The sequence below is a fragment of the Coregonus lavaretus genome (genome assembly GCF_964263955.1).
Source record: "Coregonus lavaretus genome assembly, chromosome: 32".
NCBI lineage: Eukaryota > Metazoa > Chordata > Actinopteri > Salmoniformes > Salmonidae > Coregonus > Coregonus lavaretus.
The window spans coordinates 32,352,707-32,380,102 of record NC_140019.1 but is presented as its reverse complement, the minus strand read 5'-3'; the positions used below and the strand labels follow the sequence as shown (position 1 = coordinate 32,380,102).

The 27,396-nt window shown below is 43.5% G+C and overlaps 1 protein-coding gene across 2 annotated transcripts; it reads right to left on the bottom strand.

Moving 5' to 3' along the window:
• Nucleotides 1-267: 267 nt before the first annotated feature.
• Nucleotides 268-27,396, bottom strand: LOC311107374 (nuclear RNA export factor 1-like). 2 transcript variants are annotated; one of them, XM_084149865.1, is made up of 21 exons: nucleotides 27,326-27,396; nucleotides 26,536-26,592; nucleotides 25,491-25,722; nucleotides 25,222-25,363; nucleotides 25,052-25,135; nucleotides 13,552-13,656; nucleotides 12,257-12,337; nucleotides 12,111-12,180; nucleotides 11,933-12,021; nucleotides 11,733-11,840; nucleotides 11,425-11,534; nucleotides 11,214-11,250; nucleotides 11,043-11,111; nucleotides 10,893-10,948; nucleotides 9,198-9,302; nucleotides 9,030-9,088; nucleotides 8,460-8,575; nucleotides 8,215-8,330; nucleotides 7,762-7,944; nucleotides 805-865; nucleotides 268-699 (listed from the first exon to the last, which is right to left on the bottom strand). In XM_084149865.1, the coding sequence occupies exons 1-21, from the start codon at nucleotides 27,384-27,386 to the stop codon at nucleotides 661-663; spliced, it is 1,980 nt and encodes a 659-aa protein (XP_084005991.1). In that variant the 5' UTR covers nucleotides 27,387-27,396; the 3' UTR covers nucleotides 268-660. The 2 variants fall into 2 exon arrangements, with proteins under 2 accessions (XP_084005991.1, XP_084005992.1); XM_084149866.1 differs by lacking the exons at nucleotides 26,536-26,592; nucleotides 27,326-27,396 and adding an exon at nucleotides 26,657-26,910.

The following is a 27,396-nucleotide window of genomic DNA, read 5'->3' as shown; positions in this document are numbered from 1 at the left end:
TGAACTGAATGTATGGTGGGGACGGCGCTGCGTCATTGCGTCATCAGTCGCAAAAGCCGTAAATTAGATTGATATACGCCATCTTTAGAAGGTCAAAACAAAACGGTGTGCCCGTTCTTCTTGTCTACCGCTGCCCAGGCGTTGCTGATACATGCCAGATCTTACAATGTCAGCAATTGGTTGATGCATGCAATGTCTGAGCAGCTGAACGCGACCGGTATCTGTTCATTTGGTACTGTCATCCAGTGATAATCATAATTTTGCTGTGTGTGGAATACAATTTATTTTCAGAGCATGTGTGAATTTGATACATTTTGATAGTCATTTTTATAACAATCTTAAACAGGTTTAACACAAATTCAAAACCAATGGCTTTTTCTTTTACTGTATTACAATGAAAACATGACTTTAAACTAAGGTTACAATAACCAAGATTATATCATCACATCAGTCATCAAGTCAAACAACCTTGACACTGTTACTAAAACAATGGGGCAGAAATTAAATGTTGTGGATATTCTTTCTACTTCAGTAAAACAATACAAAGAATAAAGGATAAAACCAAAACCCATATAAAATATATACAATTATTCTATTCTTGTTCAATTCTTAACCGAAAATCTAATGTTCACTATCAACAGCATGTATTCTTCCTACTCTTCACTTTATAAAAGCGACATCTGGGATCTTGCTTTCAATCTGAGGGAGACGGAGAGGAGAAAAACATTTAGTTGGACAAAGTGAAAAACTCAGAATATGTATTTAATCAATATTTTATTTGACAGTTAATTCATGATACTTTACCTTTAATTGTGTGAAGATCTGTGCAGCTTTGTTGAAATCCCACTCATTGTCCTGAAGACACCTGACAGAGAGAACGTCACAGTGAATGTTTCTGCACCAAACATCGACCTTTACAATTTGACCTTTAACATTTACCCTCTGTCAAACACGCACACACAGGGTGTGTTCGAGCAGTAATAATGCTAACACAGACAACAGTAGAGGAAAGTCGATGAGTTAAGTTGGGGGAGGTGCATCTACGACAGCCGACAGTCGGACACTGTTGTGGTTTACCTACAGCAAGGCTCTGTGCAACGTGGCAGTGTTGCCATTGTTTATAAAAGTTTATCTTTGTAATGTCAAAATAAACATGTCTCCAACCCTCCAATTTTCAAGCCTTGAGACAATTGAGAAATGGATTGTGTATGTGTGCCATTCAGAGGGTGTATGGGCAAGACAAAATAAAATAAATAAATGTTAATAAAAATATTAAAGTGCCTTTGAATGGGGTATGGTAGTAGGTGCCAGGCGCACCAGTTTGAGTGTCAAGAACTACAACGCGGATGGGTTTTTCACACTCAACAGTTTCCCGTATGTATCAAGAAATGGTCCACCACCCAAAGACATCCAGCCAACTTGATACAACTGTGGGAGGCATTGGAGTCAACATGGGCCAGCATCCCTGTGGAACGCTTGACACCTTGTAGAGTCCATGCCAGAATGAATTGAGGCTGTTCTGAGGGCAAAAGGGGGTGCAACTCAATATTAGCAAGGTGTTCCTAATGTTTCGTACACTCGGTGTCTTCATAGGTTGCACCTCAGTCAGTCGGTCGCGTCATGCGATTGTTATGAATGTTCTCAAGCCACCCTCTATCGGCAGCGCCATAGTGGTGCCCTAAAGTGGTGATAAACCCAGTCATTCTGGACGCAGGCTAACTACTGTTTCATCTAAATTACACTATAGTGCCTGGAAATACGATGATATTGTTAAAGTGGTGAAATATTTGGTCGTCAAATTTACTTTAGACAGATGGCAATGTTGTCATTAGCTATCAAAATTAGTCAAAAATAGCTAGCAGTGCTAACATTAGCTAGCTAAAATCCGGTGGCCTCCCCTCAATATTAGCTAGCTAGCTAACGTTATAGCACAGATAGAACAATGAGACAGATATTTCACTGGATGTATAAATGTGAAGCATCCGCTTGGCGTTTCCACTCACTATGGTAGTGAGAGGAAGCCCACTGGCGGGCAGTGGGAGGAGATTGAACGACATTAATTTTGGCCGACATTCTGCAAATGTTCTCATCGATGAAACATTTGATCTCAATACAGTTTTCTGTTCCCAAAACTCAAATCTGTTATGAACAGAGTGTACTAAGGTTTACATACTTTACCCTTTGCAAAAGTTTTAAAAAATTGCGTCGTTTAGAAGGAGTGCAAAGGCCAATTGAGTTATTGCACACGCGCACTTCACAAAGTAGGAGTTCCCTAACGGAAATATGCAGATGATGCTAGAACACGCTAATAGGACCTCGCTAAATCGTGCTTGGATCTGCCCACGTCTTTGCTCGTTCTGCCAAACTAAGGCTCATTTGTTTTCATTGGAAACGAAAGGCTGTCGTCTATCATGGTTTAGTTATAAAAATCTGTGGTTATACTACATCTAAAGTCAATCTGGTGAAATCAAAATGATGATAAAGGTTTTCCTACTAATTATTTGCCTCCTTTTGAATGTCATAGTATTTCCAAGCCACTAATGCACTTTTTATCAAACCTTCATCAGCGCTCATGATGCATTGAGTAGAATGCTCAGTCAGGCATTAGTTCAAAACGAATGTTCAAAACAATAGTGATGAAACATGCACCCATGAATAGGGAGTAGTAAATAACATGGCAGAAATACAAGGTAATTGAAGTAGCTATGTACTGTACATATAGGTAGGGCTCAAGTGACTAGGCAACAGGATAGACAAGACAGTAACAGCAGCATATGTGGTGAGTGTGAAAGTGTGTGTGTGGCGTTAGTATGCATGTGTGTGCATGTTGTGTGGGCGTATGTAGTATGTATGTGTGTGTTGGGGTGTCAGTGTAAGTATGTGTTGAGTGTGTGGGTAGAGTCCAGTGTGTGTGCATAGAGTCAGTGCAAGAGAGTTAGTGCAAAAACAGGTAAATGCAGGTAGTCCGGGTAGCCATCTGATTAGCTATTTAGCTGTTTACAAGTTTTATGGCTTGGGGGTAAAAGCTGCTCAGGGTTGTTTACCGCTTGCTGTGCGGTAGCAGAGGGAACAGTCTGTGGCTTGGGTGGCTGGAGTCTGAATTTTTTTGGGGCCTTCCTCTGACACCGCCTGGTATAGAGGTCCTGGAACGGCAGGGACCTCGGCCCCAGTGATGTAATGGGCCGTAAGCACTACCCACTGTAACCCCCTGTTGATGCCAAGCAGTTGCCATACCAAGCGGTGATGCAACCAGTCAAGATGCTCTCGATGGTGCAGCTGTAGACCTTTTTGAGGATCTGAGGGCCCATGCCAAATCTTTTCAGCATCCTGAGGGGGAAGAGGCATTGTTGTACCCTCTAAAACGACTGTGTTGTTGTGTTTGGACCATGATAGATCCTTAGTGATGTGGACACAGAGGAACTTGAAGCGCTCAACCCACTCCACTACAGCCCTGTCGATGTGAATGGGGGCGTGCTCGGCCCTCCGTTTCCTGTAGTCCACGATCAGCTCCTTTGTCTTACTGGCGTTGAGGGGGAAGTTGTTGTCCTGGCACCACACTGCCAGGTCAATGACCTCCTCCCTATAGGCTGTCTCATCGTCGTCGGTGATCAGGCCTACCACCGCCGTGTCGTCGGCAAACTTAATGATGGTGTTGGAGTCGTGTGTGGGTGAACAGGGAGTAGAGGAGGGGACTAAGCACGCACCCCTGACGGGCCCCCGTGTTGAGGGTCAGCGTGGTGGATGTGTTGATGCCTACACTCGCCACCTGGGGGCGGCCTGTCAGGAAGTCCAGGATCCAGTTGCAGGGGGAGGTGTTCAGTCCCAGGGACCTTAGTTTAGTGATGAGCTTGGAGGGCACTATGGTGTTGAACGCTGAGCTGTAGTCAATGAACAGCATTCTCACGAAGGTGTTTCTTTTGTCCAAGTGGGAAAGGGCAGTGTGGAGTGTAATAGAGATTGCGTCATCTGTGGATCGGTTAGGGCGGTATGCGACTTGGAGTGGGTCCAGGGGGTCTGGGATGATGGTGTTGATGTGAGCAATGACCAGACTTTCAAAGTACTTCATGGCTAGAGACTTGAGTGCTACGGGGCGATAGTAATTTAGACAGGTTACCTTGGCATTCTTGGGCACAGTGACTATGGTGGTCTACTTGAAACATGAACAGTGCCTTCACAAAGTATTCATACCCCTTGACTTATTCTATATTTTGTTGTGTTACAGCCTGAATACAAAATTGATTAAATATGATGTTTTTCCTCTCACCCATCTACACACACACAATACCCCATAATGACAGTGAAAATGTTTTTAGAAATGTTTGCAAATGTATTGAAAATGAAATACAGAAATCTAATTTACATACAGTACCAGTCAAAAGTTTGGACACACCTACTCATTCAAGGGTTTTTCTTTATTTTTACTATTTTCTACATTGTAGAATAATAGTGAAGACATCAAAGCTATGAAAACACATATGGAATCATGTAGTAACCCCCCAAAAAGTGTTAAACAAATCCAAATATATTTTATATTCTTCAAAGTAGCCACCCTTTGCCTTGATGACAGCTTTGCACACTCTTGGCAGTCTCTCAACCAGCTTCACCTGGAATGCTTTTCCAACTGTCTTGAAGGAGTTCCCACATATGCTGAGCACTTATTGGCTGCTTTTCCTTCACTTTGCGGTCCAACTCATCCCAAACCATCTCAATTGGGTTGACGTCGGGTGATTGTGGAGGCCAGGTCATCTGATGCAGCACTCCACCACTCTCCTTCTTGGTCAAATAGCCCTTACACAGCCTGGCGGTGTGTTGGGTCATTGTCCTGTTGAAAAACAAATGATAGTGGGACTAAGCCCAAACCAGATGGGATGGCGTATTGCTGCAGAATGCTGTGGTAGCAATGCTGGTTAAGTGTGCCTTGAATTCTAAATAAATCACAGACAGTGTCACCAACAAAGCACCCCACACCATCACACCTCCTCCTCCATGCTTCATGGTGGGAACCACACATGCGGAGATCATCCGTTCACTTACTCTGTGTCTCACAAAGACACGGTGGTTGGAACCAAAAATCTCAAATTTGGACTCATCATACCAAAAGGACAGATTTCCACCGGTCTAATGTCCATTGCTCGTGTTTCTTGGCCCAAGCAAGTATTTTCTTATTATTGGTGTCCTTTAGTTGTGGTTTCTTTGCAGCACTTGAAGAAACTTTCAACGTTCTTGAAATTGTCTGTATTGACTGACCTTTATGTCTTAAAGTAATGATGGACTGTAATTTCTCTTTGCTTATTTGAGCTGTTCTTGCCATAATATGGACTTGGTCTTTTATCAAATAGGGCTATCTTCTGTATACCACCCCTACCTTGTCACAACACAACTGATTGGCTCAAACGCATTAAGAAGGAAATAAATTCCACAAATTAACTTTTAAGAAGGCACACCTGTTAATTGAAATGCATTCAAGGTGACTATCTCATGAAGCTGGTTGAGAGAATGCCAAGAGTGTGCAAAGCTGTCATCAAGGCAAAGGGTGGCTACTTTGAAGAATCTGAAATCTCAAATATATTTTGATTTGTTTAACACTTTTTTGGTTACTACATGATTCCATATGTGTTATTTCATAGTTCTGATATCTTCACTATTGTTCTACAATTTAGAAAATAGTACAAATAAAGAAAAACCCTGGTATGAGTAGGTGTGTCCAAACTTTTGACTGATACTGTATATTGAAAATATATATAAAACGCAACATGTAAAGTGTTGGTCCCATGTTTCATGAGCTGAAATAAAATATCCCAGAATTGTTCCATACGCACAAAAAGCAAATTTCTCTTCAATTTAGTGAACATTTCTCATTTTCTAAGATAATCCATCCACCTGACAGGTGTGGCCTATCAAGAAGCTGATTAAACAGCATGATCATTACACAGGTGCACCCTGTGCTGGGGACAATAAAAGGCCACTCTAAAATGTGCAGTTTTGTCACACAACACAATGTCACAGATGTCTCATGTTTTGAGGGATTGTACAATTGGCATGCTGACTGCAGGAATATCCACCAGAGCTGTTGCCAGAGAAATTAATGTTAATATCTCTACCATAAGCCACCTCCAACGTTGTTTTAGAGAATTTGGCAGTATGCCCAATCGGCCTCACAACTGCAGACCACGTGTATGGCATCGTGTGGGCGAGCGGTTTGCTGATGTAAACATTGTGAACAGAGTGCCCCATGGTGGGATTATGGTATGGGCAGGCATAAGCTACTAACACAATTGCATTTGATCAATGGCAATTTCAATACACAGAGATTCCGTGACGAGATCCTGAGGCCCATTGTCGTGCCATTCATCCGCCGCCATCCCCTCATGTTTCAGCATGATAATGCATGGCCCCATGTCACAAGGATCTGTACACCATTCCTGGAAGCTGAAAATGGCCCAGTTCTTCCATGGCCTGCATACTCACCAGACATATCACCCATTGAGCATGTTTGGGATGCTCTGGATCGACGTGTATGACAGCGTGTTCCAGTTCCCACCAATATCCAGTAACTTCACACAGCCATTGAAGAAGAGTGGGACAACATTCCACAGGCCACAATCAACAGCCTGATCAACTCTGTGCGAAGGAGATGTGTCGCGCTGCATGAGGCAAATGGTGGTCACACCAGATACTGACTGGTTTTCTGATCCACGCCCCTACCTTTTTTTTAAAGGTATCTGTGACCAACAGATGCATATCTGTATTCCCAGTCATGTGAAATCCCTAGATTAGGGCATAATGAATTTAATTAAATTGACTGATTTCCTTATATGAACTGTAACTCAGTAAAATCTTAGCAATTGTTGCATGTTGCATTTATATTTTTGTTCAGCTTATTTAGGCTTGCCATAACAAAGGGGTTGAACACTTATTGTGTGTAGGCCAGTGACAAAACATCTCTATTTAATCCATTTTAAATTCAGTCTGTAACACAACAAAATGTGGAAAAAGTCAAGGGGTGCGAATACTTTCTGAAGGCACTGTACGTATAGTCACGACGTCGTCGATGCACTTATTAATGAAGCCGGTGACTGATGTAGTAAACTCCTCAATGACATCGGATAAATCCCGGATCATATTCTAGTCTATGCTAGCAAAACAGTCTTGTAGCTTAGCATCCACTTCATCAATCCACTTCAGAATTGAGCGTGTCACTGGTACTTCCTGTATAGGTTTTTGCTTGTAAGCAGGAATCAGGAGGATAGAGTTATGGTCAGATTTGCCAAATGGAGGGCGAGGCAGAGCTTTGTATGAGTCTCTGTGTGTGGAGTAAAGGTGATCTCAATTTAATTTACTCTCCTCCGTAGTTTCATCAGGAGAGCGCCTCAAAATATCACTATTTGTACATATCCACTGTATGAATATGAACTGAATATGATCTGAATTGTGGAAAAGTTGGTTCCTGTTTCCGTTACATCTTGGGTACCGTTCGCGTGGGTCAAAGAAAAACACCCTAATGATTGGTTGACAAATAGTACCTCCCAGTAGCCAGGCGACGGCTGCATGGTGCAACCGGTGAGAAGCAACTGCAGCGACTTGAAGGCGACTTCATAAAAAAACTGCATGACCTTTGATCACATGGTTTTTATAAAGTTCATGCAGTCGACATGTAGACAAAAGTCGGACACATTTTATCCCCATAATGCAACTCACTTTGAAAGGCGGTGACCAATGACTTAGCAAAATGTATCTGCTCGAACACGCCCACAAACTTACTTCTGCGACCACTCAAGGTTCATGCCAGACTTGAGGGAGAAGGCAGAGAGCATCTCCTGCTGGGGGGTGTTGAGGGTGGGCGCTGGACTGCTGGAGGGAGTGGAGGCGGAAGCAGTGAACGCACGCTGGATCTCCTCCGTTGTGGCAATGCGCACAAACAGCTCGTCGTTCACTATGCACAGACTGGCGAGGGAGAAACGGAGGCAAATGGTTTGAAACGTTCTTTCAATGTATCCCCCCCGATTTCGTTAATTTAGGACCAGTTGGCCTGTTATTTTTTTTGTTTATCTTTTTACTGATGCCAATATTTATTAATATTCGTTGACGATTGTTTTCGTATATCATATAAGATATATCATTTTAGCATTCTTCAGCACACAGACAGTCTTATAAGAGACGTATTTGAGTTTTTAGAACTAAAATCAGGTGAACGAGGGTCCTCATTCGACTTACCCAGAAGTCCCAGCAGGAACTGCGATGAAGACCCGAGAGAAGGCCCTAACCGCTTCTTGAGATTTACCATCGACTTCTTTGAACATTCCGCTGACCGTGAAGGACAGTAATGTGGTCTGAAAAATAGAAAATCCAAGGTTTTAAAAAACAAAAACAAAAAACCCACCCATGAACAGAAGAACTTAGAACTAATAATGATAGTATTGAGAATGCAACATTAACTATAAAATCAGATATTGCCTAACCGTGTGGGTGTTGACGTCTACATTGAAGGAGGCCGTGTCATGCTGAGTTTTAGGCAGCTCGTTGAGCAACGCCACCACGTTCAGCCGTGTGTGCTTCAGCAGTCGGAACCGTGTTGCTGTGGGGAGCAGATTCCAGAGGGAAGCATTTACATTTACATTTACATTTTTAGTCATTTAGCAGACGCTCTTATCCAGAGCGACTTACAGTTTAGTGAATACATTTTTTTTTTTATACTGGCCCCCCGTGGGAATCAAACCCACAACCCTGGCGTTGCAAACGCCATGCTCTATCAACTGAGCTACATCCCTGCCGGCCATTCCCTCCCCTACCCTGGACGACGCTGGGCCAATTGTGCGCCGCCCATGAGTCTCCCGGTCGCGGCCGGCTGCGACAGAGCCTGGATTCGAACCAGGATCTCTAGTGGCACAGTTAGCACTGCGATGCAGTGCCTTAGACCACTGCGCCACTCAGGAGACATTTAGAAGATGCACACATTATTACAGAAATACAACAGACAAATCTGTCGATGACAGACTTGGGTTATTGACATAAATATTTGGAAGACTCACATGGATCTTTGAGTCGCTTTATGTTACGGCTGTCTTTATGGTACTCGCTCAAACTACACCTATGAAGACAGAAAAATATAAAAAAGAAATATGTAATTCGTAACCCCCACGATCCAGACATTCAGATGGAGAAATGTGTATGGCACTGTGTGTGTGTGTGTGAGAGACCTGTTTGGGTTCTGGCTGGATGGCAAACTAAGTGAGAAGGAGGCACCATCATGGTAGGCTTCTAGAAGAGGCTGTCTGTTCCCAGAGTCATATACACTGTAGTACCTGTCATAGAGAGGTTATAACACTGTAGTACCCGTCAGAGAGGTTATAATACTGTAGTACCCGTCAGAGAGGTTATAACACTGTACTACCCGTCAGAGAGGTTATAACACTGTACTACCCGTCAGAGAGGTTATAACACTATAGTACCCGTCAGAGAGGTTATAACACTGTACTACCCGTCAGAGAGGTTATAACACTGTACTACCCGTCAGAGAGGTTATAACACTATAGTACCCGTCAGAGAGGTTATAACACTGTACTACCCGTCAGAGAGGTTATAACACTGTACTACCCGTCAGAGAGGTTATAACACTGTACTACCCGTCAGAGAGGTTATAACACTATAGTACCCGTCAGAGAGGTTATAACACTATAGTACCCGTCAGAGAGGTTATAACACTGTAGTACCCATCAGAGGTTATAACGCTGTAATAGCTGTCATAGAGGTCATACACACTGGGTGTTTCTCAATATGCATACTACCGCACTCCACACTCTCATGCTCTGAGTACATTCTCCGACCACGTTCTCTTGAGTGCGTTCTTGTGAGGACGAGTGTGGAGAATGCATAAAACATTACATTTGAGAAGCACTCCCACTCTCCCTACTGTATTATCTCACGCTTCACCTCCCCATTCACTGAACCTTCTTCCTGCCAGAACAATGGCAACAATAGACAAAACAAGATATACACAAAGCAAACGTTTTACTTCAGAATTATCAGCTAGATATGTGAATCGTAATAATCTAGCTAGCCAGCTAGTTACAGGCAAAATGACCTAAAACTAAAGTTATGCAAGGTAGATGTACATGTTTCGTGGGTAGCTACCAATTCTTCGTGGCTAGCTAGCCAGCCAGTTAGCCCTATTGACTTACTATAGACTTACCCATTCACTGAACCGTCTTCCAGACAGTTAAATGGCAAGAGACGAAACAAGATATACACAAAGCAACCGTTTTACTTCATAACTATCAGCTAGCTAAATGTGAATATTAATAATGTAGCTAACCAGATAGTTTAACAGGCAAAATGACCTAAAACTAATATTATGCAAGATAGATGTCAATTCTTCGTGGCTATCTGGCTAGCTAACAGTCCTAGTAGCTAGCCAGTTAGCCCTATTGACTTATTATGGGCTTGCGATCTACGGTACGTAGGCAGGTAAACATGCCAAAATCAACACAGCATGTATTTATTAACGTATCAAGATAAAATATTGTAGTCCGGCAACACATGAGATGTGAATAGGCAACATTTAATTACGATGTCTGAGTGTATTTTCTCTTGCTTCAGCTCAAATAATGGTTGCCATTCATTTCAATAAATTGTGCGTAATTTTTTACATGGTTGCTTCATATTTCTTTGCATACTTTCCGTTGAAGCTTGCATCGATGCATGCTTCAAAATATGTACAAACGGAGTACGCCTTCGAGATGTGCCCCCCGTGCTCAGTTTCGCATACTTTGATTTGGACAGATTTTCTCAGAGCGCGGTAGTATGCATTTTGTTGCTTGTCTTAGACGTGACAAAGATATCCTTTATGAAGGAATATACTTGAATCTTGACAAAAGATATGTGAATACACTTACTGTTGCAGGAAATGCAAGATGAGGACCTTGATTTCTTCTGAACCGAAGTAGCTACCCTAGATTGGTCAAAGAAAAGAGCATCTGTCAACCAAGCGAGCAAGCTGAATCAAGTGCACCTTTTGTTATTCTGTGAACCAAAACGGACCAGACCTTGCAGGGGGGGATGGTGGTGGGTGCTACCACTTCAAACACTATCGGCGGGGGGAGGTCATGACCATCCTACAGAACAACACAACAAAACAACAAAAGGAAACAAACAAACAAACAAATCAGATGCAGACAAAGATGGAGAGGATCTGAGAAGAAAAGCGAAAATCTTACCAGTTTGAGCAGCCGGGGAAACCTCTCCCTCATGGCACTGATGTTCACCATGGAGAGGGAACAGGAACAGAGAAGTCACATCCCACACCCACTCAAAAGTAATGGAGTCAACAGGGCCACGACATCCACTGGACTATGTCAGTGCTCCTATCTATCTATCTACCTACTAACTAACCCCCACACAGCCTAACCCCCAGGCTCAGAGACTGACCTGATGTAGGTGCGCTGGTCCTTGAACTGGTCACACAGTGGGTTACGGTCCAACCACAGCTCAACCAGCTTCAAACCCTTCAACCTATCCAGCTCCTTATCTGACTTCAACTGAGAAGATGGAGAAAGAAAGAAGAGGATTGAGTGGGAAAAGGTTAAGCGAGCAGATTAAGGGGAAAATCCAGACTTGTAATCTCTCATTGACATCAATGCATGACAAAGTAAAAATGTGATGTGGAAGTTAGGATTCGCCCCCAAATGAATAGACAAGGTTAGAGATTAGGGTTAAGGGTCAGTCTCTTCTCTCACCTCATTGTGGGAGAGGTTGAGGGTCTTCAGGTGTGGGGCCTTGCTTATCAGATCTGCCACATCTTCCAGTTTATACAGCTTGTTATTGCTCAGGTTCAGACACACCAGCTGAGATAAGAGAATAGGACAAGAGATCTACACATTTTAGCTCAACAAAATAAAACTGTATGGGTATAGATTGGGTATTATTATAGTATTACCTCAGGGATGTTTTCCTCAATGATCTTGACCACAGCATCCATAAAGGTCTTTCTGCTCAAGATCACCCTGATGTTCTGAGACACCAAGTCTGAAACAGAGGTACATACATTTTAGACCAGGACAGAGGAAGATAGAAAGAGTGGTTAGTTTGAATCTCCAGGTAGTATGGGGTGCTACCTGGGTCAGTACGGATGTTGTTCAGGTCCAGTGCTCGCTGGGAGCCATCAAAGCGCTTGGCCATGCATTGCTGAGGGAGATATTACAGAAGTTACTCATATTCATCCATATTATTTTCATCGCTCACCCCTCCCTCCATCTCTCACCTTTAAGTGCTCCATGTCCTCAGGCTTCAGTTGGGTGTTGAGGATGGAGGGAGGAGGACAGGGGTTCATAAGCACTATCACCTGGAGAAGAGAGGAGCGGTGTGTGGGGGTGGGGTGGGGGGTATAGGAAGCATAAACATGGTTATAAATAAGTAGTAACTTCAAACACTGCCCACAGATGGCAACAATAAATATACTGAACAAAAATATAAAAACACAACATGCAACAATTGCAACGATTTGACTGAGTTACAGTTCATATAAGGAAATCAATCAATATAAATTAATTAATTAGGCCCAAATCTATGGATTTCACATAACTGGGCAGGGGCGGAGCCATGGGTGGGCCTGGGAGTGCATAGGCCTACCCACTTGGGAGCCAGGCCCACCCACTGGGGAGCCAGGGCCCAGCCAATCAGAATTAGTTTTTCCTCACAAAAGGGCTTTATTACAGACATAAATACTCCTCAGCACCCCCTCAGACGATCCCGCAGATGTGGAGGTCCTGGGCTGGTGTGGTTACACGTTCTCTGCGGTTGTGAGGCCGGTTGGACGTACTGCCAAATTCTCTAAAATGACGTTGGAGGCGACTTATGGTAGAGAAATGAACATCCAATTCTCTGGCAACAGCTCTGGTGGACATTCCTGCAGTCAGCATGCCAATTGCACACTCCCTCAAAACTTGAGACATCTGTGGCATGGTGTTGTGTGACAAAACTGCACATTTTAGAGTGGCCTTTTACTGTCCCCAGCACAAGGTGCACCGGTGTAAAGATCAAGCTGTTTAATCAGCTTCTTGATATGCCATACCTGTCAAGTGGATGGATTATACTGGCAAAGGAGAAATTATCACTAACAGGGATGTAAACAAATTTGTGCACAAAATTTAAGAGAAATAAGCTTTTTGTGCATATGGAAAATGTCTGGGATATTTTATTTCAGCTCATGAAACATGTGACCAACACTTTACATGTTGCGTTTATATTTTTGTTCAGTATATATTAACATTCAATCTGCAGCTCTTATCAAATAACATTGAATTGGGAGATCATGGGTTGAGGAATAGAAGGGATAAAGTACACATAAGTCCTCTGTAGCTCAGTTGGTAGAGCATGGTGTTTGCAACGCCAGGGTTGTGGGTTCGATCCCCACGGGGGTCCAGTATGAAAAAAGTATGAAAATGTATGCACTCACTTAACTGTAAGTCGCTCTGGATAAGAGCGTCTGCTAAATGACTAAAATGTAAATGTAATAGCCAGGAGTATAGCCAACGGTTAGTGAGAATGCTGCTTTACCTTGTAGCCCTCAGTGTCTGTGATTTGGCGAGAGACTCTGCACAGTGCGTTGGCTGAACAGGCATCCTCGAGGTAGAACTGGGCTTTATGGCCTTCAATCTGGTACTGAAAGGGATGGGGGGGGTTGAGAGAGAGAGAGAAAGAAACAATACTAATACTTAAATGCACTTGTAAATATCCTCAACATGTACTTCTATATTTATAGGTTTAATAGACAAACAATAGCCAGACATACACTACCAGTCAAAAGTTTGAACAAGGGTTTTTCTTTATTTGTAAAAAGAAATTATAGAATAATAGTGAAGACATCAAAACTATGAAATAACATATGTTATATTTGAGATTCTTCAAATAGCCACCCTTTGCCTTGATGACAGCTTTACACACTCTTGGCATTCTCTCAACCAGCTTTCAATTAACAGGTGTGCCTTGTTAAAAGTTAATTTGTGGAATTTATTTCCTTCTTAATGCGTTTGAGCCAATCAGTTGTGTTGTGACAAGGTGGGGGGTATACAGAAGATAGCCCTATTTGGGCAAGAACAGCTGAAATAAGCAAAGAGTCCATCATTACTTTAAGACATTAAGGTCAGTCAATACGGAACATTTCAATAACTTTGAAAGTGCAGTCGCAACAACCATCAAGCGCTATGATGAAACTGTCTCTCACCGCCACAGGAATGGAAGACCCAGAGTTACCTCTGCTGCAGAGGATAAGTTAATTAGAGTTACCAGCCTCAGAAATTGCAGCCCAAATAAATGCTTCACAGAGTTCAAGTAACAGACACATCAACATCAACTGTTCAGAGGGGACTGTGTGAATCAGGCCTTCATGGTGAAATTGCTGCAAAGAAACCACTACTAAAGGACACCAATAAGAAGAAGAGACCTGCTTGGGCCAACAAACACGAGCAATGGACATTAGACCGGTGGAAATGTGTCCTTTGGTCTGGAGTCCAAATCTGAGAATTTTGGTTCAAACCGTGTCTTTGTGAGACGCAGTGTATGTGAACGGATGATCTCCGCATGTGTAGTTCCCACCGTAAATCATGGAGGAGGAGGTGTTATGGTGCTTTGCTGGTGACACTGTCTGTGATTTATCTAGAATTCAAGGCACACTTATGGCTACCACAGCATTCTGCAGCGATACGCCATCCCATCTGGTTTGGACTTAGTGGGACTATCATTTGTTTTTCAACAGGACAATGACCCAACACACCTCCAGGCTGTGTAAGGACTATTTGACCAAGAAGGAGAGTGATGGAGTGCTGCATCAGATGACCTGGCCTCCACAATCCCCGACCTCAACCCAATTGAGATGGTTTGGGATGAGTCGGACGGCAGAGTGAAGGAAAAGCAGCCAACAAGTGCTCAGCATATGTGGGAACTCCTTTAAGACTGTTGGAAAAGCATTCCAGGTGAAGCTGGTTGAGAGACTGCCAAGAGTGTGCAAAGCTGTCATCAAGGCAAAGGGTGGCTATTTGAAGAATCTCAAATATAAAATATATTTTGATTTGTTTAACACTTTTTTTAGTTACTACATGATTCCATATGTGTTATTTCATAGTTTTGATGTCTTCACTATTATTCTACAATGTAAAAAAAGAAAGATAGAAAAACCCTTGAATGAGTAGGTGTGTCCAAACTTTTTACTGGTACTGTACATACAGTGGGGGAAAAAAGTATTTAGTCAGCCACCAATTGTGCAAGTTCTCCCACTTAAAAAGATGAGAGAGGCCTGTAATTTTCATCATAGGTACACGTCAACTATGACAGACAAAATGAGAATTTTCTTTCCAGAAAATCACATTGTAGGATTTTTAATGAATTTATTTGCAAAGTATGGTGGAAAATAAGTATTTGGTCAATAACAAAAGTTTCTCAATACTTTGTTATACCCTTTGTTGGCAATGACACAGGTCAAACATTTTCTGTAAGTCTTCACAAGGTTTTCACACACTGTTGCTGGTATTTTGGCCCATTCCTCCATGCAGATCTCCTCTAGAGCAGTGATGTTTTGGGGCTGTCGCTGGGCAACACGGACTTTCAACTCCCTCCAAAGATTTTCTATGGGGTTGAGATCTGGAGACTGGCTAGGCCACTCCAGGACCTTGAAATGCTTCTTACGAAGCCACTCCTTTGTTGCCCGGGCGGTGTGTTTGGGATCATTGTCATGCTGAAAGACCCAGCCACGTTTCATCTTCAATGCCCTTGCTGATGGAAGGAGGTTTTCACTCAAAATCTCACGATACATGGCCCCATTCATTCTTTCCTTTACCCGGATCAGTCGTCCTGGTCCCTTTGCAGAAAAACAGCCCCAAAGCATGATGTTTCCACCCCATGCTTCACAGTAGGTATGGTGTTCTTTGGATGCAACTCAGCATTCTTTGTCCTCCAAACACGACGAGTTGAGTTTTTACCAAAAAGTTCTATTTTGGTTTCATCTGACCATATGACATTCTCCCAATCCTCTTCTGGATCATCAAAATGCACTGTAGTGGCTTCCTTTCCTCTTTACCATAGCCACTGCCCTAGCCTGAAGCGGGGTTGTTTCGGACGCATACAGTCCACACTCAACGTTTCCAAACGGCCAAACATTCAATGAGATCCAGGGATATAGTGCAACAAAAAATGTTTATTCTTCTTATCTAACAAAAAGGTATTCTCCAATCAACTTAAAGCAGAGATTACTTGAAATGCAAATACATAATATAATATGACCTGTCTGTCTGTATTTCTGTATGTCTATATGGTCAAAAAACTATACCGCTCCCGCATCTAGCAAGGACTCCTCCCCCCGAAGGCCCAACTTCCTGCCTTTATACTAACACAATTAACACAGTACAATGAATGGGCAAGAGGGGGGGCCAAAAACTGAGTTACACTAATAACAAATGAATATATCTCAATCCGGTAAATAAATCATAAAGGTACGTACCTAATATTTCATCATATACATTAATATTTAATATATTTACACAAATGTACATGGAGCTCAGTATGTTCAGTCTTTTATACAAAATATGCCCAAATCGGCTCTAACATACCGGCCCCTAATTGTTGACTGCACTGAATGCACAACAATTACTTAATATTCAAACGTAGAGCCAATACAAAAACATTCTATACCAGAGCACCATTACAGTTCATAGCTATATACAAATATACAAGGTGCCATATAGGAAAATAGTCCATAGATCTCAGTCTGAGTTGAAGTGTAAAGGTGTTCAACTTCCAAAAAATGTCAAGAGTTTGACGTCCACAAAATGTATGACATCAAAGAATGTAAGAGTACGACATCAACGAATCAGAGGTGCACGTGATTCAAAGATGGAGCACTGTGTGTGTGTGTGTGTGTGTGTGTCTCACTTCGTCGCCTCAAGGAGCAGACAGAGTTTATTGATAGGTCTCTGTAGGATATTGGTCTTAGTCTTAACCATGACGCTCCGGACAAGACCTTTGGCCCCTGGCAAAGCCTTCACCACACGCCCCATTAGCCAAGAGTTCCTTGGGGCGGTGTCATCGACGATGACCACAAGGTCACCAGGACTGAAGTTTCTCTTAGTTTTGTTCCACTTGTTCCGCTCCTGCATAAGTGGAAGATACTCCCTGATCCATCTCTTCCAGAAGAGGTCAGTGATATATTGTACTTGCTTCCATCTCCTTCGTGAGTATAGGTCACTTCTCTGGAATAGTCCTGGTGGCAGGACTGGCTTTGCTTTCAGATGAAGCAGATGGTTCGGAGTCAGGGGTTCTAGATCGTTAGGGTCATTTGTTACAGTAGTGATTGGTCTGTCGTTCATAATCGCCTCAACTTCACACAAGGCTGTCTGCAAAGCCTCATCATCCAGTACTTGCTCTTTAAGGACTGAATAGAGGATCTTTTTCACCAGTCGGATCAACCTCTCCCATACCCCCCCATGGTGGGCTCCAGAGGGAGGGTTGAATGACCATGTCACTCCTTCCTTCAGTAATTTATTTTGAATCTTGTTGTGATCCAGCTCTTTCAGAGCTTCTCCTAGCTCTCTGTGTGTTCCAACAAAGTTGGTGCCATTGTCTGTTCTGATACTTGTTACTGGGCCCCTTCGACAGATGAACCTGCGCAGGGCATTGATGCAGGAATCAGTATCCAGATAACTAGCAACTTCTAGATGGACAGCTCGACTCACAAGGCAAGTAAAGATCACACCATACCGCTTCACATGAACGCGGCCTCGCTTCACCTCTATGGGGCCAAAGTAATCTATGCCCACATGGGTGAAAGGCGGCAAATCAGGTGCTACCCGATCTTGTGGAAGGTCAGCCATCTTCTGTTCCCCAGCTCTAGCTTGCATCCGCCTGCAGAAGACACAGCTCTTAAGGATCTTCCTTGCTAAGGAGTTGGCACAGGGTATCCAATATCGCTGGCGAAGTCTAGAAAGCATGTGACCTCTCCCAGAGTGGCCAACCTGCTCATGGATGTGGAGTAAGATCAGTCTGGAGATGTAGGAGTCTTTGGGCAGGATCATAGGATTCTTTAGTTCCGTAGGCATAGCAGCTTTGCTTAACCTTCCTCCTACTCTCAGAATGCCATTGTCAACTATTGGATCAAGCTTACAGATTGAGCCGCTTCTCTTGGCACATTGTTTTCCTTTTACAACTAGTGCAATTTCTTGTTTAAAGTGCTGTCGTTGCTCAAATCGAATGATGACCTTTTCTGCTTCATCTAGGTCATCTACAGACAGACTTTCTTTTCCAAACGTCAGTTTGAACTTGTCAATTTGTTCCTTCAGTGAGTTTGTCAGACTCTGATCTGATCCTGGATCAGTTTGGGTGAGAACTTTCCTTTTCTGGCTTAACTGTAGTAGAAGTCTCTTCAGTTTCAGCATCCAGGCAACTGCTTTCTTCAAGCTGTTCCATGTTGAATAGTACTCAATCAGTTTGCTGGTCGGACTCTTTTCTTCCACACATGTACTGTTTACGATGACGTCTTTTCTCACCTCTGGATCATCTGGAGGGATGGAGCCAAGCTCCTCGGGGACTTTCGGCCATTGTGTTTCTGTTTTCTCCAGGAATTCTGGTCCTTTGCGCCATCTCTTTGAGTTCAGGAAAGTTTCAACATGTAATCCTCGAGGCATCATCGGCTGGGTTGTGTTTGGAGTTCAAATACCTCCACTGTTTTGCTTTCGATAGGTCACGGATCATAGCAACCCTATTAGCCACAAAAGTATGGAATCTCTTGGTATCGTTGCGGATGTATTTTAGCACCGACTGGCTGTCTGTCCAGAAAGTTGACTCCTCAAGTTCAATCTGGAGCTCCAACCTTAACATCCTGTCCACTCGCACTGCCAATGTTGCTGCAGCAAGTTCCAGTCTGGGGATCGTCATCTGCTTGAGTGGAGTCACCCTTGATTTCCCCAGTATGGATGCGATGTGGACCTTTTCCATAACGTTTGTGAACCTAAGGTAGCTTGCCGTGCCATAACCTTGTTCACTTGCATCACCGAAGTGATGCAGCTGTGCGGTCTTGATTTGACCAAAGTTCTCCGGCATCATACACCTGTTGATCTGGAATCTGGAGAGCTGGTCCAGCTCTGAGAGCCATCTCTTCCATGAAATAGAGTGTTCTTCAGGGATGACTTCGTCCCATCCACACTTTAGCTTGCAGAGCACTTGAAGAATTTGCTTTGCCTTTAATACGAATGGGGCGAGGAAACCTAATGGATCATAAATAGAGCTGACAGTTGAGAGAATACCTCTTCTTGTAAGGGGTCTGTTCTTGACAGTGACCTGGAAGGTAAACACATCCCTTTCAATGTTCCATCGGATTCCAAGTGCTCTTTCAACAGGCAGCTTTTCTCTGTCCAGGTCCAGTTCTTTTATCTGCTTGGCTTTGTGTTCATCAGGGATAGAAGCTAGTACAGTGCGGCTGTTGCTGACCCACTTGGTCAATTTGAACCCACCTTGAGAGCACACATCCCTGAGGTTTCTTGTGAGAGCTATGGCTTGTTCTTCTGTGGCCACTGACTTGAGGCAGTCATCAACATAGAAGTTGGACTTGACTGTTTGAATCACCTCTTCATCGTACCCCTCACAGTTGTCTTCTGCAGTCTTTCGCAGTGCAAAGTTTGCACAACTTGGAGAGGATATAGCACCGAAAAGATGTACTGTCATTCTGTACTCCTCCAATCTTTTGTTAGTATCACCATCCGGCCACCATAGGAATCGCAGGAAGTCTAAGTCATCTTCATGGACACGTACTTGATGGAACATTCCTTCGATGTCTGCCATCATGGCAATGTGCTCTTGCCGAAATCTTAGCAAGACTCCTATAAGCGTGTTTGCCAGGTCAGGGCCTTGAAGGAGTTCACTGTTAAGAGATGTACCTTTATAGGATGATGAACAGTCAAACACCACTCGTATCGTTCCTTTGCGCTTATGGTGAACGCCATGGTGTGGTATGTACCATACCTTGCCTTTCTCTCTGAGGAGCTGTTCTTGTGGTACCTTCTCGGCGTAACCTTTTGTTATCATCTCTTCCATGAAGCCTTTGTACTCTGCAGCGTAACCTTTGTCCTTCTTGAACTTCCTGATAATATTTAGAGCCCGCTGCTTTGCCATGTCGCGGTTGTTTGGCAGGACTACATCTTTGTTGCGAAAGGGCAACGGTAAGTAGTAGTGATGGTCTTTGAGGGTTATGGAGCTTGATACTATCTCCATAAACCTACGATCCTCAGCTGACATCTCACTTTTCTCTTCATACTCTCTCTCAGGGAAGTCATGGTTGTACTGATTTACAAGAAGAACCCCCAGGTCGGCCATTGAGATACGATTGGCCATCACCGTAGGACGCCCGGATTCTTCTGCCATGGTACAACTGTTGAGAGGACCATTCATCACCCATCCAAAGAGGGTTTTCACTGCATACGGTCCGTTGCCTTGGCTATTTATGATTTGCCAGGGTTCCATTGCCTTTGGAGCATTTACGCCAATCAGAAGTTCGACGTCAGCATCAATCTCCTTCAACTGAACCTCTTTCAGGTATGGCCACCTTTTGAGCTCTTTCTGAGTGGGAATGTTCTCTCTTGTCACTGGGATCTTATGTTGGGTGTAGACCTTTGGTAATGCAAGAAATGTGTCGCCTTCCACATTGCCAATCTCTAATCCAGATATCTCAAAGCTCTTGGTAGGACTCTCCTGCCCCATTGTGCGTAGCAGAATTTCAGTCGCACTGCCTTTAGCTTGCAACTGCCTCATGAGTCTCTCCGTACAAAATGTTGCTGAGCTACCAGAATCGAGAAACGCATAGGTTAACACAGACTTGCTTCCATTTGCCACCTTTACTTGAACTGGCACAATTGCAAGTGCACAATCTGTACCGGCCCCGGTATCTTCACCAGCTTCCAGTGAAACAAGAGCACTGCTGACAGTCTCCTCCCGCTTTACTGCTACACCACTCATATCTGCCTTTTGAGATCTAAATCTCTCTCTTCCTTCAATGTGCAGGATAGTGGGGTGCTTTCTTTGACAGCTCTGACAGGTCATCCTTCTTTTACATTCTCTGCTTAAGTGTCCTCTCATCAAACAGCCAAAACAAAGGCCTTTTGATCTCAGAAACTCAACCTTGAATTCATGTGGCTGTGCCTTCACCTGTTGGCAGTCGACCAATAAATGCGCACCAGCACAAAATATACATGAGATACTGGGAGCATCAGAAGGGTAGGTGCCTGGTCTCTTTACTTTGAATGTTTGTTCTTTTAAAGGTTTTTCAGAGTCACAATCTGCCACTACAGCTACTGTAGTGGCAAAGCTGCTTCCCCTACTCTTGGACTTGAACTGCTGTTTAAAGTCAGCTTCTGTTTTGGGTTTTAAAAACCTTTTGTTGTACAGGGGATCTTGAATATCTCCATACAACGGATCCTGCAGTATTTTGGCCTGTTTTTCCATGAACGTTACCAGGTCACAACTGGGCCCTCAGGTGACTTCTCTCTAAAATATCACATGCCATAGACCTCCATTTTTCCCTTAGTTTGTAGGGAAGTTTTGACATGATCAGCTTTATGTTGGAGGGAAGATTAAGCTCTTCCATGTTCTGTAGGTCTTGCATAGCGTTACAGCAACCTCTTAGATAGAGTGCATAACCACCCAGTCCCTTTCCATCATCGGGTTTGATGTTTGTCCAGTTCCAAGCCTTTTCCATGTAAGCAGTGGTGACTTTGATTTCATTGCCAAAGTGTTCCTTTAACAACCTCTTAGCTACTGCATAGCCTCTTCTGGCTTCCATATGCAGACAACTACGGACCAGGTCCTTGGGCTGACCAGAGGTGTATTGTTCCAGGTAATAGAGCCTATCCTGGTGACTGCTTGTCTTATCTTCTATACCATGCTCAAATGCACGCATGAATGGCCTAAAGTTTAGAGGATCACCGTCAAACATAGGTATCTCCCTAACAGGGAGTGTGGCTTGTTTGTGCTGTAGTACAAGGAGGTCAGCAATTTCATTCTGCCTTTGCATGACAGTAGAGAGGTTATCATGGCTGGTATTATGGCTGATACCCGCAGTGTTGATTCTGTGTCGATTGCTAGACCTTGCTGTTGGCTGCTGAAGAGTGTGGTTTACGACTGTTTTCGGAATAGGGTTTGATGGCTTTGTGGTCGGTTGTTGTAAAACTCTTTGTAGTGGGGTCTTTGGAACTGCACCTAATGCAGCAAACTCAACAGGTGATGGTTCAGGTTCCACATAGACCTCTGGTTCCTGTTTCTCAAAATAAGAGTTCATTCCATCTTCTTGGCTTAGTAAATGGGCTGCCACAGAATGGGATTGAGAAGTTGACTCGGTACTCTCCAGGACCTTCAGTTTGGCATTATATGCTGCTATGTCCGTTTCCAGTGCCATTTTTTCCATCCTAACATTCAGTTGAGCTTTCTCCAGTTCCAATGCATGCTTGTCTTGTAATGATGCTTGGCGAGCTAGTAGAGCTGCTCGTTCTGCCTCGGCTTTAAGGCGTTCAGAGGACACTGAGGAAGCAGTCTTAGAATACTTAGTTTTACTTGATATTTTTGACACATTGGAAATGCTGTCATGTGGTTCAATGAGCGTTTGTGGCTCAACTTCAGCCTTTTTCCATATTTCCACCTCTTTCAGGAAATGTTCATAAGTTCTCATTCTTGGTTGATAATAGTTAATGCTCTCCTGTTCCTGTTCCTCCTCTGTGACCAGCTCTAGCACAGATTCATGAGCCTTCTTAAAGTCATTGAGCACAGCATCAAATGCTTCAAGACTCTCATTCACAGTTGCAATGTTTCCTCCATCAACAAGAAGGACTTTTATTTCATTCATTTTGCGTGTACACACTCCAAGTTTGCCTCTCCGGGCTGCATAGAGTGAATTTAGATGCTCCTCTGCCCTCTCCAGTGGAGTCTTATTTGGGATTTCCTCCTCCATCATTCACTTTTAGTTCACTCAATTTACAATGACACGGTTGTTGGTTTGATTGTTAAACGTAATGCCCCTTTAGACCTCCTTTAATCTTTAAAAACACAGTCATCCATTTCAGCATATTGACCCATTTTGAATTGCACATGTGCAAGTTTGGCATTTTAGATGCGTTTTAAACATTTCATCCCGTTGAGGTTTTGTCCCTTTAATGAAGTTTTAACACGCAGTATCTTTAGATCCTTAAGTTGCATTCGTTGCGTTGATGGATTGCATTTCCACGTTAGGCCAAATATTACATATATGATTAGGCTACATTGTGCATAGGATCTGTGTTTCCCAAACTTAAACTTCTTAATTGTTTTCACAGCGCTGTATTTTGAATTCCATTCCCAAGTTTATCAAACATTCCAATTATAAGCACATTTGCGCTTCCATAATATGCATGATCAAACGATCGCCTTGAACAGGGCAGCTCATTCATTCGCAGTGGTTACTCACGGCTGACGAAATCTAGGAGTTCAAATCCTTCCAAGCGAGCTGTCCTTATGGTCCGAATGCAATTACAAATAGAACAAAATCCAGCGTGTGTCCGAACCGGAGATTTCCTTCCGGTAGTAATCCTTCACGGAGTTTTTTGACTTGAATGTAGTGGCTTCCTTTCCTCTTTACCATAGCCACTGCCCTAGCCTGAAGCGGGGTTGTTTCGGACGCATACAGTCCACACTCAACGTTTCCAAACGGCCAAACATTCAATGAGATCCAGGGATATAGTGCAACAAAAAATGTTTATTCTTCTTATCTAACAAAAAGGTATTCTCCAATCAACTTAAAGCAGAGATTACTTGAAATGCAAATACATAATATAATATGACCTGTCTGTCTGTATTTCTGTATGTCTATATGGTCAAAAAACTATACCGCTCCCGCATCTAGCAAGGACTCCTCCCCCCGAAGGCCCAACTTCCTGCCTTTATACTAACACAATTAACACAGTACAATGAATGGGCAAGAGGGGGGGCCAAAAACTGAGTTACACTAATAACAAATGAATATATCTCAATCCGGTAAATAAATCATAAAGGTACGTACCTAATATTTCATCATATACATTAATATTTAATATATTTACACAAATGTACATGGAGCTCAGTATGTTCAGTCTTTTATACAAAATATGCCCAAATCGGCTCTAACATGCACTCTAGCAAACTTCAGACGGGCCTGGACATGTACTGGCTTAAGCAGGGGGACACGTCTGGCACTGCAGGATTTGAGTCCCTGGTGGCGTAGTGTGTTACTGATGGTAGGCTTTGTTACTTTGGTCCTAGCTCTCTGCAGGTCATTCACTAGGTCCCCCCGTGTGGTTCTGGGATTTTTGCTCACCGTTCTTGTGATCATTTTGACCCCACGGGGTGAGATCTTGCGTGGAGCCCCAGATCGAGGGAGATTATCAGTGGTCTTGTATGTCTTCCATTTCCTAATAATTGCTCCCCAGTTGATTTCTTCAAACCAAGCTGCTTACCTATTGCAGATTCAGTCTTCCCAGCCTGGTGCAGGTCTACAATTTTGTTTCTGGTGTCCTTTGACAGCTCTTTGGTCTTGGCCATAGTGGAGTTTGGAGTGTGACTGTTTGAGGTTGTGGACAGGTGTCTTTTATACTGATAACAAGTTCAAACAGGTGCCATTAATACAGGTAACGAGTGGAGGACAGAGGAGCCTCTTAAAGAAGAAGTTACAGGTCTGTGAGAGCCAGATATCTTGCTTGTTTGTAGGTGACCAAATACTTATTTTCCACCATAATTTGCAAATAAATTCATTAAAAATCCTACAATGTGATTTTCTGGAGAAAAAAAATCTCAATTTGTCTGTCATAGTTGACGTGTACCTATGATGAAAATTACAGGCCTCTCTCATCTTTTTAAGTAGGAGAACTTGCACAATTGGTGGCTGACTAAATACTTTTTTTCCCCCACTGTAGGTTTCAAAGCATACATTAGACTCCTCTATCCCAGTGATCAGAAAAACAACATTTAACCCACCAGTCAAGTTCTATGATCCCGGCTGGGCCGTCTGCCAGTAACTTACCTGTACAGGTGTGAAGGGTACGGAGCACAGGTTCTGTAAAGCCGTCAGCAGCCACTTCTTGTCGTATTTCCTCCCATAGGGAATCTGCCAGAGAGAGCAGTTAGTTGGCTATAAAATAGTTTATCAAAATGAAATAGATAATTGTCATATTCTTTGTTAAAGATACTCACAATCATCTTGTACCAACTGCTCTTGTCTCTTCCTCCTCCTCCACCACCTCCTCTTTCTCCTCCTCCTCTGTGGCCCCCAGCTCCTCTTCTGTCTCGGTCAAATTGCCCATCGCCTCTCCGATTCGGCCACCTGTATGGGTTGCTAAGGGGTCAGAGTGCACAGTGTTACCTGACAAAGAATCATCTCACAAATCGTATCTTTATTTATAGACAGTAACAGTCAATCTTATCGCTGCCATGTAACAGTAGTAGTATGCAATCTCACTCACAATCTGCGGTGAGAGCTGCCATCCTGTGGGCTCCCGCTGTTCATAGTTACGTCTACATAGCTATCTTCGAAGCGGACCCGAGGTCCCGGTCCAGGGCCCCTGAACCCACCCATTGGGCCCCCTCGAGACCTCTGCTGCCTGGCCGGGCCGTCGTAGTAGACTGGGCCCCTAAAGGGGCCCCGACCCATACGGCCCCCCCGGAACTGAGGGTCCGCAACTCTGATGTCATGCTCTGGGGGAGGGAGAGGGAGAGGATGGATCATCATAAACAACCTCGTAAGGGCAATCTTCTGGTATGAATATCTGTTTATTCATATATATTATCATGTTGTTATTATTACCGACACATTTGTAGATTATTCATCACATAACTGCATATTTTAAAAAGGTGATTAAAGTGGCTGCACATTTTTGTAATAAATGGCAAAAACACTTCATCAGCATTTAAAACATTGAGCATGCCTCAGTCTGGCCAACTGACTAACATCACCAGTGTTGCAAATGTAGCGAGTTTTCAGATCCCTGCAGATATTTTCATTGGTAAAAAAAAGGCTAGCGATAAATTCAGTTACTTTTCAGGCTGCCTTTGGTGACACCGATGATTTCTATGGTTTGTACAGCATTTTGCAAATTTTCCGACTCAATTTTGCCTCAAATGAGATTGGGAGAAGCTGTCTGTGCAACAGAAGTCACTACAACCGTGCACACACAGGCTGAGAAGCACAAGGGGAGGGGGTGTGTGGCCGGAGAGTGGGCGAAAACGCTGTCGGGGACCGCAGTTGTGCCGCAGCAAGAACAGTTGGTGCGGTGATGTCGTCGCGGCAACGGCAAAACGTAATATAGTGACAAATCAAGCCAATCGCGATTCTCACTGAAAAATAATTGTCAACACTGGATGGGGTAGCCAGGGGTGCTAGGGGGGTTGTTTCTGAATCGGGATGTAGCCTAAAAAGCCTGTCACATGTCGGTCACAGAAAATGTAAACGGCTGTCCTGTCCCCATATGCCAATCGCCTCACTTAATTGTTCACACTTCGGCGTTTTACCTCCTGGTAGTTTGCCTTTGCTTGTGACATCTCTCTGCACGACAACTCCCTCCTGATCTAGGTAAAGGAGGAAAACAACTGTTTAGAAGCAGGTTTGAAGCCTTGTCCCAGGGTAACTTACCGCTGTAGAAGCGGCCACCGTCCGCCATACTCCACTGTCAGATACAAAACACAACCCTGGATGACAGTTAAGCAAGCGCTGCGACCGTAGGCTACTTCAGACGAACATAAATCAAAACGAGTGAAAACGAGATATTTAAAAATCCGGAATTATGTTCCAAAACGTGAAGGTAAGGTGGTTATAAATTGTGTCCCACTGCATTGCTCTATGGAAATCTAGTTACTGTTCTGCACTTGAACAGAGACGTAAACACTGCGGTCTAGAACTACATTTCCCGTGCTCACTAGATTCCGGGAAGCGCGTAATTGCATTTGCCAGCGCACGGCAGTGGCACGAGGGTCATGGCTAGAAGGGATCCAGTTCTTGTCAAATTAACTTAAAACGTTTTTGTTTTCTTTACTAACTCTAATCCTAACCCTTCTCATGACCGACTAAATTAATTCTCCTAATCTGCTACGAAAAGTCAAATAAAACGTTACTGGTAATTTGACAACAACTGAATCCCATGACCTGGTACAAGTGGAATCAATTTGAAGGGAGCTGTTTTCAACCTGACAGTTCAGCCAAACGTAATACCCATTCCATTGGTTGACTAGACTATTAAACACAGAAGCTGCCTTAAAAATACTTGCTAGCTAAAGCTAACGTTAGCTAGCTAATTAGCCATACCTTGGTCAAGTCGGACACGTGCGACCACAGCCAGGTTGGGGTACCATTTTCGGAAGGTCATCTTGAGTTTC